Genomic DNA, 14,473 nt, shown 5'->3' on the forward strand with positions numbered 1-14,473 from the left:
AACACATTGTAAATGATGAAAACCCACATTCCACTGCAGATTCTTGTCACTGTTTGGCCATAGCTGCTGTTCCTTTGTCCATAGAATATAGTTATAGACTGTTTTATTGGAGCTGCTCTATTTTATATAGATCACAGATTGGCTTAGATCAATACTAACTGTTCAATAAACTCCTAGGAAATCAGAGAAGTGTTGCATGTGAGTCTTTGATTTTGGCAAGTAAAGAGTTACGGTATGGAATGTTCCAATATGAGTGTTACATTTTTTAATTGTTCTGTTTATTCAGCGACACATTAAGAGCAGGTAGCTTTAAAATTTGAATTTGCTTCTCTTAAATGCTGGTAACTTATTTTAATACAGGGAACATATTTTTCTGGCTGATGATTGGATGCACTAAAACATATCGTGAGCCAATGCAGTGCTGCATACAATTCAATGGCTGCTATGTACTCGCTCCTCCTTCGTTTCCTTTCTGTTGCCAGCTAGATTTTACCGTAGTCTCTCTGCCTGATGGAAAAAGAAATGACAAAACAACGTCGATTGCATCCTTCTTTTTTCCTTAAGGATTAACCGCTCGGTGATCAAGATGTGCTGAAGGGGAAAAAAGGGATATACCAGGCATTTTTTGCAATGATTCATCCAGCAGGTTACCGTGTTTTGCAAGTAGGAATACTGCATCTCTTTCCTTTGTGGCTGCTTGTAAACCTTACATATGCACAGTTCCGGTACTCTATCCCTGAGGAGCTGAACAGGGGAGAAATTGTTGGGAATATCGCTAAGGATCTTGGAACAGATGTGGCCAAACTAGTAGCTGCTAATCTCCAGGTACTTTCCGATTCTGATTCCCAATATTTCTCTGTAAATGTAAACAATGGAGCCATATTGGTGAATGACAGAATAGATAGAGAGCTGCTTTGTGGACAGAGTGTTTCATGTATATTAAATCTGAAATTTGCTATAGAGAATCCAGTAGAAGTATATAGGATTGAAGTGGAAATATTAGACATTAATGATAATTCCCCACGATTCCAGAGTGAAGAGCTGACTTTAAAAATAAATGAGTTGGCATCCCCTGGAGCTAGGTTTCTTATTCCAAATGCACAAGACCCAGATATAGGGTCTAATGCTTTGCAGGAATACCATCTCAGCCCCAGTGAAAATTTTGCTCTGATTGTGAAAAAGCGTGCTGATGGTAGTAAATTTCCAGAGTTAGTTCTAGAAAAGGCTCTAGATAGAGAACAGACAGCTGTCCACCACCTAGTACTGAAAGCAGAAGATGGTGGGGTTCCATGTAGGTCAAGCACCATGCAGATCACAATCATAGTCCTGGATGCTAATGATAATCACCCAGCATTCGATCAGCCTTCTTATAATGTCCAGCTGAAAGAAAACGCCCCCAAAAACTCTTTAGTCATTAAACTTAATGCCACAGACCTAGATGAAGGGCCTAATGGAGAGATTGAGTACTTTTTTAGCAGTCACAATTCGGATGCCTTAAGCAATATTTTTCAGCTGAATTCAGAAATAGGAGAAATTCGCGTACTTGGAAATTTGGATTTTGAAGAGATTTCAGTTTATGAGATTGACATTGAAGCTAGAGATAAGGGAAGTCCTATCATGGAAGAACATTGCAGTGTAATTGTCCATATTATTGATGTAAATGATAATACTCCTGAGATGACTATAAGTGCATTTTCTAGCTCAGTTCCAGAAGACTCACCACCTGGGACAGTAGTTGCTGTTATAACTATAAAAGACAAAGATCATGGTGATAATGGAAGGGTGCAATGCCAAGTAGACAAAAACCTTCCATTCACTGTAAGGGAAGATTTTGAGCATCAATTTTCCTTAATAACAAGTGATCATTTGGACCGTGAAAGTGTTTCTGAATACCATATAACAATAACTGCAAAGGATATGGGTAATCCCCCTCTTTCCACAGTGAAAGTCATATCAGTTGTAGTTTCTGATGTGAATGACAACACTCCCCGGTTTGTTGAACCAGTTTATGAGGTTTTCGTGGAGGAGAATAATAAAGCTGGTGAGTTACTTTGTACTGTATCAGCTACGGACCCTGATTTGGATCAAAATTCACGGCTTTCTTATTCCATCTTACAAAATCCTAAAGATGACTATGGTAGCACATCTCATATATACATCAACTCTGAAAATGGACAGGTCTACCTAAAATTTCCTCTGGATTATGAAAGGATTAACTACTTCCAGTTCCAAATAGAGGTTTCTGATGCTGGCTCCCCACCTCTTAAAAATAAGACTGTTGTGCATGTTTTTGTTCTTGATCAGAATGATAATTCTCCAGTGGTTGTCTTTCCTGTAGTTGGAGCTAATTCAGTTGCCCAGTGTAAGATACCACGTTCCACTGGACCAAATGTTATGGTAAGCAAAATATCTGCCGTAGACCATGACTCAGGTCGAAATGCTTGGCTTTCCTACAACTTACTTGAAGCAACGGATCCCACTCTCTTTAGTATTGTAATGAGAACTGGTGAAATAAAAACTAAACGTGCTATTCAAGATGTTGATCCTACGTTACATGAGCTGCTTTTGTTGGTAAAAGATTCTGGAGAACCCTGTTTATCTACTTCAGTTACAGTAATGATGACCCTAGAAGACAAAGACCTAGAGGTGTCACAGGGTGTAAAGGACCACTCTAAAAAAAGGAATATCTCTAGTCTTACTTTGTACTTGATTGTGTGTTTAATTGTCATTTCTGTCATCTCATTAATTGGTTTGGCAGCCCTTGGAATTAAAATTCACAAGTGCGAAAACAAGAATTTCCCCCTTTGTTGCCGACAAAGTCAAAAGAAAGCAGTGGTGGCAGGATCTAAGCTTCATGGAACGTTTCAGCTTCACCCAAGCCTTTGTAACACTATAATAGGTGTCCGAGTGGATTGTGCTGGAAATATCCCATCTAATCGAAGGGTCAGAACATGTTTCTCCCCAGTCTCAGATATTAGTGAGTTTATGTTTATGAGGCCACCTCATGTCACAGCTAGCTCCTCTTCCCCGGGGATACTGGTTCCAGATCCTAACTTCTCCATTGCTTCCAATGAGGTGAGCTCCCAGAATTTGCCATTACTTGAAACCAAAGTCAAACAAGATGAATGTCATTAAATTTTCAATTTCATCTTTCATGGCATCTGTGAGCAGTGTGGTGAGCATATTTACAGCACATTTCTTTCATCACGGGTCATTATGCCATACTGTCCACTTTATAAAAAACATTTTTACATTTACTTTTGTAGGGGAGGTAAATCCTTTAGAGTAGAAGAAGGTGGTCTTGACAGCAATACACTACAAAATACATCTAAAGTTCATATGCTTAACTATTTACTAAAGGATAGAATAAGTAGAATATGACCAACCTAAGCAGCAACAAGGCCTAAGAATGTAATAATTTAGCTACTATATTTCTTTCTGTAGCTATTAGGACCACTCCACATAACAATTTTGGTTAGAGGTCAAGGAAATAAATAATTCTCTGAATTTAATTCTCAGTCTTTATCAAGTTTGACTTGACATGGCTAAAGCGGTCTATACCAGCACATCATTTTCAGTTTTTTCCTTACTTTCCAACCAATATTGTTTAATGGAGACTATCTTTAGGTATGCTACCATAACAGAATGTTTGCATATTTCATAGTAAAGGTAATAGAACTAATATAATGAAGCTGCAGACATCCCATTAATAATAAAGTGGTTATGGATATCAGTAACGATATTCAACAGATTACATAACTTTGTGGTTATACATCAGATGATATTCCAACCATGTTTAAGCCAAATTTTTTAAATAATCAGTTAAGTGTAAAAGTGCCTCGATCAGTGCTGATATATACTCTAATAGTTCTAAAGATTTAAAAACATACATAACATTTTTCCTTTTACATTATATTACTAAAATAAGTAATTGTTTTACTTTTTAATCCTGCACACCATGCTTACATTTAGTACTAGGCAAGTGAATAATAAACAATATAGATACCTATGGTAAATACCCCTGCTATAGGTTTCTGACTATTCAGCCCAAGGAAATCCCCATGTGGTAAATTTCAACTGCCCTTAGGGATATATTTATATGAGTCCAACTGCAAAAACTGATTCTTATGGAAAATAATACTTGCCAAGATGTGATCTAGACCTAGCCTTTTCACATTGGAATATCTGGAATATATTACTTGAGAAATCCTTTGCTTCTAAGACGGATGAAGGTCCATCAAACACTGTCAGGTTTTTGGATCCTGACTAATCAACTGACTGATGTGTCATCTTTTAATAAACTTGCCGCACTTTCATAAATTGCCTTAAAGTTTGTACTGTATTGGACAAAACAGAGACTTTTGGGGAGTACACACCAGCAAAAAAACTTCATAATTACAGTGTAATCAAGGAGACGCTCTGAAATACACTGATATAAGATTTAGTCTGCTTTTGCAGACACGTTTATATCCATTTATACCGATGGAGACTTGTTTGTAAAGTTTTTAGTGAGTCCTGATTAACATGCAAGCATCTTTTGAAGACCATACGATGGGGTAAGAACTGTCATGACTCATAAAAATTCTTATTTTGACATTTTTGGTCATGCAAAAATACATTTCATTTTTTGCAAACATATTACATTCATAATAAAGCATTTTTCATATTTTATTTGTGTCAATGAGTGTGTGAAACATTCTTTTTCTCATCTTGTTTTACACCTTTCAAAAAACATACTTTTATAAGTCATATTGATGGTTTAAACAGGTCATAATAAACAAAAGCATTTTAGTCGGGGCAGCCACTTTGTGGTTTGTTGTTAACCAAGATTTTGTTAACATCATCTCACTAGAAACCAGTATTTAAGTAAAGATGATTCTAGAAGATGAAAGTTTAATTATCCAGTGACATGACAAGTTGCTCCCAGTAAATTGTTAAGCTACATTCTCACTGATATTTTGCTCACAAAATGGCTGCCCTACTCTATATTGATCACAAATGTGTTGTATAATGTGTTTACATTTAAAGCAGTTATGGACTTTGGGAGAAATCATTGAAAAATGCCTGTTTACCTAAAGAAATTCTATACATGGAGACAATTAGCATTGATTTTAAAAACTGTCAATTGTTTTACCCTACACATACACACAACATTTTAGCAGTGAGTAGTTCTTGTGGTCAGAGCCTCCTACAGGTAACTGAAAACTATTTGATAGTACAGCAACCAGGGTAGCAGCAACAAGGTTCAAACCTCTGAAGTTAGGTTCTTCTTCATACAATAGCTGGTTGCAAGATGAAGTAAAGGTTAATTTGTCTTTCTTCCTGTGGTACTTATAGGAAAATAAAACATGTGCTCCTCGTATAAGTAGAAAATGACTGGTGCGTGCAAGAGCTTTAACCGTGCAAGCTCTAATTCAAGTGTTAGCTGGAGAAAGAATGCCTTTTTCAGTAATCTCTCATTTTATTTCTTATATCATCACCTTTAAATCAGACCTTTCAGTTCATTAAAACACCTCACAATATGCCTACATCTGTGGCCAGGCTATGCACAATTGATTATTTTTATATTGTTAACAACCAGTAAATAATCTTTTAAACATTCCCTCCCTAACCATTGTAGCTATGGGAACTGCAGAGAAATTCATTCTTAATATTCACAACTCAAGTACTTCATTCAGTAGCTCCGCTCCCACTCCCAGCAGTGAGTTGGTAGCTTTCCAGCCTTCCAATCTCTAAAGAAAACACAGAGCAAGTGCTCTGGGAAAGGGCGTGAGGCCATGAGTAGATGAGCCAATGACTTGTATGACATTAGTGCTACTGATTTAAACTCTGAGGAAGAATTGCACCACGGAGCCTGCAGCTACAATGGTCAATGAGGTTTTGTTGTTATGACAGTGTATGTACTTTAACTTGCAGTGACCAGCTACAGATTCACTGTTAACAGGAAATAACGTTGGTGCCTATCTCCGAGGAGAAAAGAGTATTTGTAAGTATTTTAGATTGGATTAGGAGGTTGGCTATGGCTTTCCAAATGTAACTGAAATGGCAGTAGTGGTAGAGTTGACACCAGAAGCATGTAGCTGATGGAATGGAGCTTATCCCTTACAGGTTGAATCCTCCTGTGATGCTATTATCATAACTTGAATTTTTATTGCAGATTTTAAGGTAAAAGAGATTCAGAGTGTTGGCTGCATACAATTAGAGGAAAAAATCAAGAGACAGCTACAAAACTGCTGCTTCTTTGTTAAAGTCCAGACTGAGTGAGGTCAGCATGCTTATTAATGTATAATCATAACCAAAAACAAAAAAAAATATTTAGAGCTTCTCTTGTACTTTTAAACATCAAAAGCATATAATTTTCTACATTTTTACAACAATTAAGGAAAAAAACTTTAACCCTAGTTCTTTTATTGAACCAGAGGCACTTCCTGCAGCAGTGTTACAGGCTGATGTGGCAATACACAGTCATTTCCTGTAATCATGCACATCAGTGCATGATCTCTGTTTGACTGACACCATCTCTGGGATGGAGCAGTGCTCCTAGGGACATTCAAGTGCAACCATACTCCACCCCAGCCCTTGGTAGCATTGATGACGAGATGAAGATAGTGGATACATGACTGCTATAAGGACCTTAATGAAAGTATTAAAATGCTATTTTTTTGTCTTTTGCTTGCTACATATATAGTTACATAATTTGTAAGGTTGAAAAAAAAAAGATACAAGCCCATTCAATTCTACGTTTGTGTGTGTACATTGCTACAATTTCATTACCATAGTATGTGTTTAATGAGAAAGACATCTAAGAGTTTTGTAAAGTTATCTACAGTACATTCTCCGCTAATACCACTAACTGTGGAAGGAAGTTCCACATTTTTACCACACTAACAGCAAACAGCCCCTTATGCAGTTTAAGATTAAACCACTTCTCATCTATTTTCATGGTGCGGCCCCATGTCTTCTTAGAATAAACAGTTTCTTTTCATCAATACAGTAATCATTGATAGATTTTTGTATTGCAATCATATCACCTCTTAAGTGCTTTTACTCCAGAGAGAAAGAGTTCAATTTTCAAAGTCGTTCCTCATAACTCCAGCCCCCTAATGCACTCTTTTCTCTGGTCTTCTCTGAACTCACCATTACCACATTTAGGTGCAGTTCAACTCTACTTTAGAGCCAGTACCAAAAAGTCATCCAAGTTCTCAATGAACCCAAAACTCCCCCTTTTACACCAATTTCTCAGGAACTTTTTAGCTCTCAAAGTTCCCACTCTCTATCTGGTGTGGTTTGTGGCACATAATACTACCTTGGAGGTCCTTTATTCCCAACATAGCATCTAAAGCACTGAAATAATGTTTAAGGATGCTTCAGCTTACTTTTTGTAACTTGTACCAATGTGAACCATGAGAGGTTGGTCCCTTTCAGGCCCACCCAACAATCTTTCTATCCAATCCACAATGTGTCAAACTCAAGTGTCCGGTAAACAACATACTGTTCAGAGTTCAGTATACTCACCTCTAGTGCCTGCACCTCCAAAGCACTACCCTCCTCTATACTGGCCTCAATCAGCAGCTGATGGGTAAGGTCGAGACTCCTTTATAGGTTTTTCATGTTCCACAGTGTTGCCAGTTGATTCTCCAGATCAAGGATATAGGCTTTCAAGCAAACAAATTGCTCACATTGAACAACAGTATATACCCATGGGAATGTAGGAAATGTCTATCACTGACTTAATGGGGATACTCAGATTCATTTGTATTATTAATTTATGACTGTTGAAGATCAGTTGTTGATGTAAAAACCTCAAACCTTAACCAGCCTTCTCACAGCACTCGCACAGTGAGTGAACACAAAGTTGTACTTACGTGGGAGAGCTTACGTGGGAAAGAAACTAGGGGGCAAAGAAGTAGGTATTTTTTTTAGTAGAAGAGATTTTTATTGGCTCTTCTGGGAAAAAATATTTTCCCTTTTCTCTAACATTTTCCAATGTGCATGCGTAGTGCAGTGTATACTCCCAGATCAATAAGAAGCTGATAATGGAGATGGGTATAATGTACCTATGCTGGAGAACATGATAGACGGGGAGAACAGGGAGCAGTCAGGGCTGGAGGAAACAATACCAAAGGGGTAAGTCAGCTATAATGTGTAAGCATACTATGCATAACCCCTTTGCCCCCTCCACCCAACAATTTAGTTTTACTTTAAACTTGATAGTATATGAATTTACAGTACTAGGACAAACACATAATTAATTTTTTTAAGGATAAATTCACCTTTTAAAAAAAATAATAAATGCATATCTTTTTGCAGGTAAAAAAATGTGTATTTGCTATTTATTTTTTTACTTGGAGCCTGCAAAGCATTGCACCCATGATCAGCAAACCGCAGGTGCCATGCAGGACTCCTACTTGTCATTGTATCTGCAAGGCCGTGTTTAAAAAAAAAATAGTGACAGCTAGTGGGGGAGAAGATTCACCATTAGCTGTCACTAGATGCAGAGGAGCGGGCAGTGGCTGCAAGAGTGGGAACATGCTATATGTTTCACCCTAAAAAAAAGGTGGAACATAAAACATGTTCCCAAAGGTGAACTTATCCTTTAAGATTATATTTTTACTAAGAAGGTTGTTTTTTACAGTACAGTAAAAAACAGCACAGTCTAAATCTTCTTATACTGACACAGAGGGCATCCATATTAAGTCGCACCCCAACACGTAATAGGAGATACAAAATATAACGAGAATACTGTATCTGTATATCACAAGAATAAGTAGATGTAACAATCACTGAGAAGGCATTTATTTCAACATATCCAGTACAGGACCTGGTAAGCGTTGTTGCACAAAATATAGTTCTAAGAATTCCTTTAAAGGTTAGGTAGACTAACAACCAGTACGGCACACAGATTTTATAATATTTCAGGGATGTGCAATTCCTGTCGCCTGATGCCCAGGACATGCAGTTACGGGCGCCAGGCAGGTGGTTATTCTTTACATTTAGGCCTGCTGCGGGCCAGCAGCTGGGGATACATGCTAACTTCCTCCCTAGTGATCGGAGTGAAGAGTGGAGAAGGCAGAAGCGAGCACACACTAAACCTGAGGTCTGGAGGATGGAGGGCGGGCCAAATTAGGGACACCAGGATTCAGCCTCTCCTTCCCGGGATCATCCTCAGTCCGGAGCTCCATGAGGATCATTTGATGCGAGCCACATGTGTGATCCGCTGAGGCCCGGGAAATCAGTCTGTCCAGAGCTACAGCTCCAGGCCCCTACCTTAATATAAGTCCAAAGTGGTTTGGAGGTGGCCATAATGGCGGTCCTGACTACTGGAGCAGGCACAGGAGTGGGAACCCTCTCTTCCTTCTTTGCCACCCAGATCCTGGCAACTCGCTCTACAACCAAGATGGCTGCACCCCATGTAACTTATGATGCCAGGACTGGTACGGAGGAGAGAGAGAAGGAGAGACCACAGCCCGTGCTACCCCAGCTGCAAAGCAGAACTCCAAGGTATGCTTATTAGCACATCCCAATGTCACAGCCTCTACCACTCCCTCTGCACCAGAACTTTGTGGTCTTTTTGTTTAAGGACCTGTTCACATGGGGTGGCCTTCACCTGTGATCCACTTGCTTAGTGGGGAGTCTGTCCACTGATCCCCGCTGAACAGAGTGGAGTGGGTGGATGACAGGTCCTGGATAAGTGGAGTTCACACGCACACAGCCTGTTCTCTTCTATGGGCAGTGGGATGTAAACGGACTTTACACCTGACTGCTGTCCAATCTACCCAGATGAAAGGGAACAGATCCCCTATCTGTCTGTTTTTAGCAGATCAGATTGGATGTTGGAGAGTGTAAATGGACACATGTCTGATCAGGTCCACCTGAAAAACTGACAGGCGGACCTGATTGGACAGCCCATGTGAAAGAGTCTAATAGTTCCTGTATTCCTCTTGGCATTTGTAAAATGACCTTTATTCCCTTTGTTTTTACTTTCTCCTTTTCCTACTTGCTGTAATTTGAAACTTTGTAAATGTATTAAAAAATACAAATAAAACATATTATACAAAATTAAAAAAAAAAGGCTCAGCCACCCAAAAACAACAGGCAGCATATGGAAAGCAATGGGCTGATTGCCCTCTGTAAATGATAGGATCAGCGTAGTCAGGCGTCTGTTGGCTGAGGTCAGTTGTCTTTTTATGTGATGCCTCTTTTATTGCTGTTGGTTTTCTCTAAATACAGATTGTTGGGAATAGTTGCTAGTCTCCATAAGACCCCTTGGCTAGCCAGGTTCCATTTTTTTCAGCCAGGGTCACCATGTCTCCCCCCAGACAGATATTACACGCTATGCCTCTCTGTGATTTCCAGGAAGAACTCCTAGGAGTCCAGTGCTTATTGTTCGGGGATGTATGTGAGGTGAAGGGATCTGATGGAGGTTAGGCCTTGTTCCCACAGCGCACACAAATGCTTTAGGGAAGGGTTAACATGCTCTTAGCAACCATGTGGGCATCTCAAGATGGTGGTACTGTTGCAGAGATTCTGTTCCAGTGTGAAGGACAAGCTCTGGCACCAAGCAAGGACATATTTCAGCTGCAGGTCACATGCAGATAGGTGGGTGTGGGGAGCTCCGGGGTCATATGGTGTCACAGGAGGGGTTGCAAGGGATGGGGAGACTGTGAGAAACACTGCCAGTGCTGGAGTGTGCTGTGCGTGACAGCATGAGGACAGAGCTAAGGTCGTCTGTATGTGGAGTAGGGACAGCAGGTGCACTTCTGCTGAGTGTCAAGAGAGCCCGTCACTCTCTTTTCTGAAGAGCACCCAATCAGTGCTCATCACACTGCAAGGTCTCTCCCTTCCCAGCTAGCCCTTGGGTGCGGTTCTGGAGACAGGCAGGGAGGTGTTAAAATTGTTTTTTTTTTTGTTTTTTTTTAATCAGTACAAGTAGATTGTCATGAAGGAGAAGTACATTGGGACCCCAATTTAGTCCCTTGGGCAAGTAGTTTTTTAAAAAAAATGTCCACACCCCTTTGTTTTTAAAGAACTTAGCAAAAAGTAAATTGTACCTTTGCTCACTTTTCTGAGTGTTGATAGGAAGGCAGAAGGTATTTAATTAGACTCAAAGTCAATTCTCACTGTGATTTTTGCTTGCAATGTCTAGAGGCCATAAACCTATTAGATCACAACCACAACAAGCCATAGCCATTATGGCCAGAATGTTTTTTCTATGAAAGTTGGCAAAGTTACAGGGGAGAGGGTAACATGCTCTCCCATACCTGGAAGCTTCAGAGATTGTCAGCAGAAGCAAGAGTGGCAAAGGAATGTCAGCAAGGTCAGTGTAATTTGATCAGAGGGGCCCTTAAAAAAGACACTCTGGCCATAAAGCAGTATTAACCACTTGCCCTCCAGAGGATTTACTCCCCTTCCTGACCAGGCCATTTTTTGACATACAGCGCTGCGTTATTTTAACTGACAATTGCGCAGTCATGCAACGCTGCACCCAAATGAAATTTATGTCATTTTTTCCTCACAAATAGAGCTTTCTTTTGGTGTATTTGATCACCTGTGTGTTTTCTATTTTTTATGCTATAAATAAAAAAAGACTGACAATTTTGAGAAAAAAAACAATATTTTTGACTTTTTGCTATTAAACATGTCCAGTAAAAAAAAAATTAAATTCATATTTCATCATACTATTAGGCCAAAATGTATTCTGCTACATGTCTTTGCTAAAACAAATCCAAATACATGTAAATTAATTGGTTTATGTGAAAGTTATAGCGTTTACAAATGGCGGTATACATACTGGAATTTTATTTATTTATTTATATTTTACTAGTATTGGCGGCAATCAGCTACGTATAGCAGGACTGTGTGCCTGCGGGCATTCTGACACTTGGGGGGAACTGACTTGATGTCAATGACATTCCCAGTGACACCAATACAGTGAGTAGTGCTGATAAAAAGCACTGACACTGATGGCACTGGGCAGGAAGGGATTAACATCTGAGGCAATCCAAGGGTTAACTGTGTGCTGTTTCACTATGGGGGCTGTGTGTATGCTTCACTGTAAGCACACTGCTTTGTATGGATCTGCAATGCAGAGCCATACAAAGCAGTATGAAGGATCTGACAAGGGAGAGATCTATATTGTTTACATACAGGTCTCTCCCCCGTCGGAGATACGTGGCAAACAGCGGGTGTCAGTGAGTAATCACCGGCTGGGACCCGGTGATTGAAAGGCGAGGCCTACCCAAGACTGCAAAATCACATATATATACACGTGATTTTGCACATCCATGCTGCCCTGTAGCAGTATTTCTGCTATAGGGCGTTACGGACCTGGATAAACCCAAACACAAACATCTATTATATTGCAACTTACCAGTTCATAACCACTTCTCAAGAGGAACCCGCCCTCAAGAGGATTTACCCCACCTTAATGACCAGGCCTCTTTTTGCTACACGGCGCTGCACTAATTCAACTGATAATTGCGCGGTCATGCAATGCTGTACCCAAATGAAATGTACGTCCTTTTTTTCACACAAATAGAGCTTTTTTTTGTGGTATTTGATCACCTGTGCACTTTTTACTTTTTGCACTATAAACAAAAAAAAGACTGAAAATTTTGAAGAAAAACAATATTTTTTACTTTCGGCTATAAAAAAAATATCTAGTAAACTCAAAGTTACTTATAAATTTAGGCCAAAATGTATTCTGCTACATGTTTTTGGTAAAAAAAAATCCAAATAAGTGTATTTTGATTGATTTGTGTGAAAGTTATAGCGTCTACAAACTATGGTATAGATACTGTAATTTACGCCATTTGTTTTGCTGTACAGCGCTGTACTAGTTTAACTGACAATTGCGTGGTCATGCAATATGGTAAATAAATTAAATTTATGTCCTTTTTATCACATAAATAGAGATTTCTTTTGGTGGGATTTGATCACCTGTGTGCTTTTTATTTTTAGTGCTATAAACAAAAAAACTTTTTTTTAAAAACGATATTTTCTCATTTCTGTCATAAAAAATATCCAAAAAACTCAAATTTCATCATAAATTTAGGCCAAAATGTATTCTGCTACATGTTTTTGGTTAAAAAAATCCCAATAAGTATATATTGATTAATTTGTGTGAAAGTTATAGCGTCTACAAACTATGGTATAGATAATGGAATTTACACAGTTTTTACTTTCTGACTGCCTATCACATTTCTTGAGGTGCTAAAATACCAGGATAATACAAATACCCCCAAATGACCCCTTTTCGGAAAGTAGACACCCTAAGCTATCTGCTGAGGGGCATATTGAGTCCATAGAAGATTTTTTTTTTTTTCACAAGTTTCTGGAAAATTACAAAAACATTTTTTTTTACACAAAGTTGTCATTTAAATGATATATTTCTCTGGGTATATGTGGAATTACACACCAAAATACATTCTACTACATCTACCGAGTATGGGGATACCACATATGTGAGACTTTTTGGGAGCCTAGCCACATACAGGAGCCTGAAATAAAATGACCACTTTGAAAGCCTGAAGGTGCGGAAATTCCTCATTTCACTTCCTCACTACCTATCACAGTTTCAGAGGCCCTGAAATGCCAGGATAGCACCAATCCCCCATAAATGACTCCTTTTTGGAAAGTAGACACCCCAAGGAATTTAAAAAGAGGAATGGTGAGCATTTTGCAGATATAATTTTTTCTCACAAAGTTTTGAAATATAAAAAAAAAAGAAAAAATGTTTTTGTTTTCTTTCTTCATTTTCCAAAAACTTGTGGCAACAAATGAGATCTGCAAAATACTCACCATGCTTCTGATCAAAATCCTTGGGGTGTCTATTTTTCAAAAAGAAGTCATATGGGGGGGTTTAGTGCTATCCTGGCATTTCAGGGCCTCCGAAACTGTGATAGGTAGTCAGGAAGTGTAATGAGGAAATAAAGCCCTTTAAAAGCCTGAAGGTGCTTATTGGATTTTGGGGTCCTGTACCTGGCTAGACTGCCAAAAAGTCTCTCACACATGGTACACCCATACTCGGGAGAAGTAGCAGAATGTATTTTGGGGAATAATTCCACATATAACCATGGCATGTATGAGCAATAAATCATTTAATTGACAATTTTGTGTAAAAAAAAAATATTTTCTTTTTGTCATTTTCCTAAAACTTGTGGTAAAAAAATAACTTCTTTTATTGATTCAACATGCCTATCAGCAAATAGTTTGGGGTGTCAACTTTCCAAAAAGGGGTTGTTTGGGGGGTGGGGGCATTTTATGCCCAGCATTAGAAGTTTATGCCACACATCACTCACTCTAACCACCTGAAGATCAAGCCTTTTCTGACACTTTTTGTTCACATGAAAAAAAATCTGAATTCTTTGCTAGGAAATTAATTTAAACCCCCAAGCATTATATATGTTTTTAAAGCAAACATCCTTGTGAATAAAATGGTGGGTGCTGCAATTTTTTATGTCGCATAGTACTC

General features: G+C 38.8%; 1 protein-coding gene across 2 annotated transcripts in view; it reads left to right on the forward strand.

The window, feature by feature from the left end:
• The first annotated feature begins 417 nt into the window (after positions 1-417).
• The window catches only part of LOC149474324 (protocadherin gamma-C5-like), a 110,266-nt gene continuing 96,210 nt past the window's right edge, over positions 418-14,473 (forward strand). For both annotated transcript variants that reach the window (XM_089656300.1, XM_089656372.1), the window contains exon 1: positions 418-3,075. In XM_089656300.1, the coding sequence (XP_089512426.1) occupies positions 631-3,075 (2,445 nt within the window). In that variant the 5' untranslated portion in view covers positions 418-630. The remainder of the gene's footprint in view (positions 3,076-14,473) is intronic.

The sequence above is a fragment of the Staurois parvus genome, unplaced genomic scaffold (assembly GCF_062004578.1).
Source record: "Staurois parvus isolate SC_StPar_1 unplaced genomic scaffold, SC_StPar_1.0 ptg000006l, whole genome shotgun sequence".
Lineage (NCBI taxonomy): Eukaryota > Metazoa > Chordata > Amphibia > Anura > Ranidae > Staurois > Staurois parvus.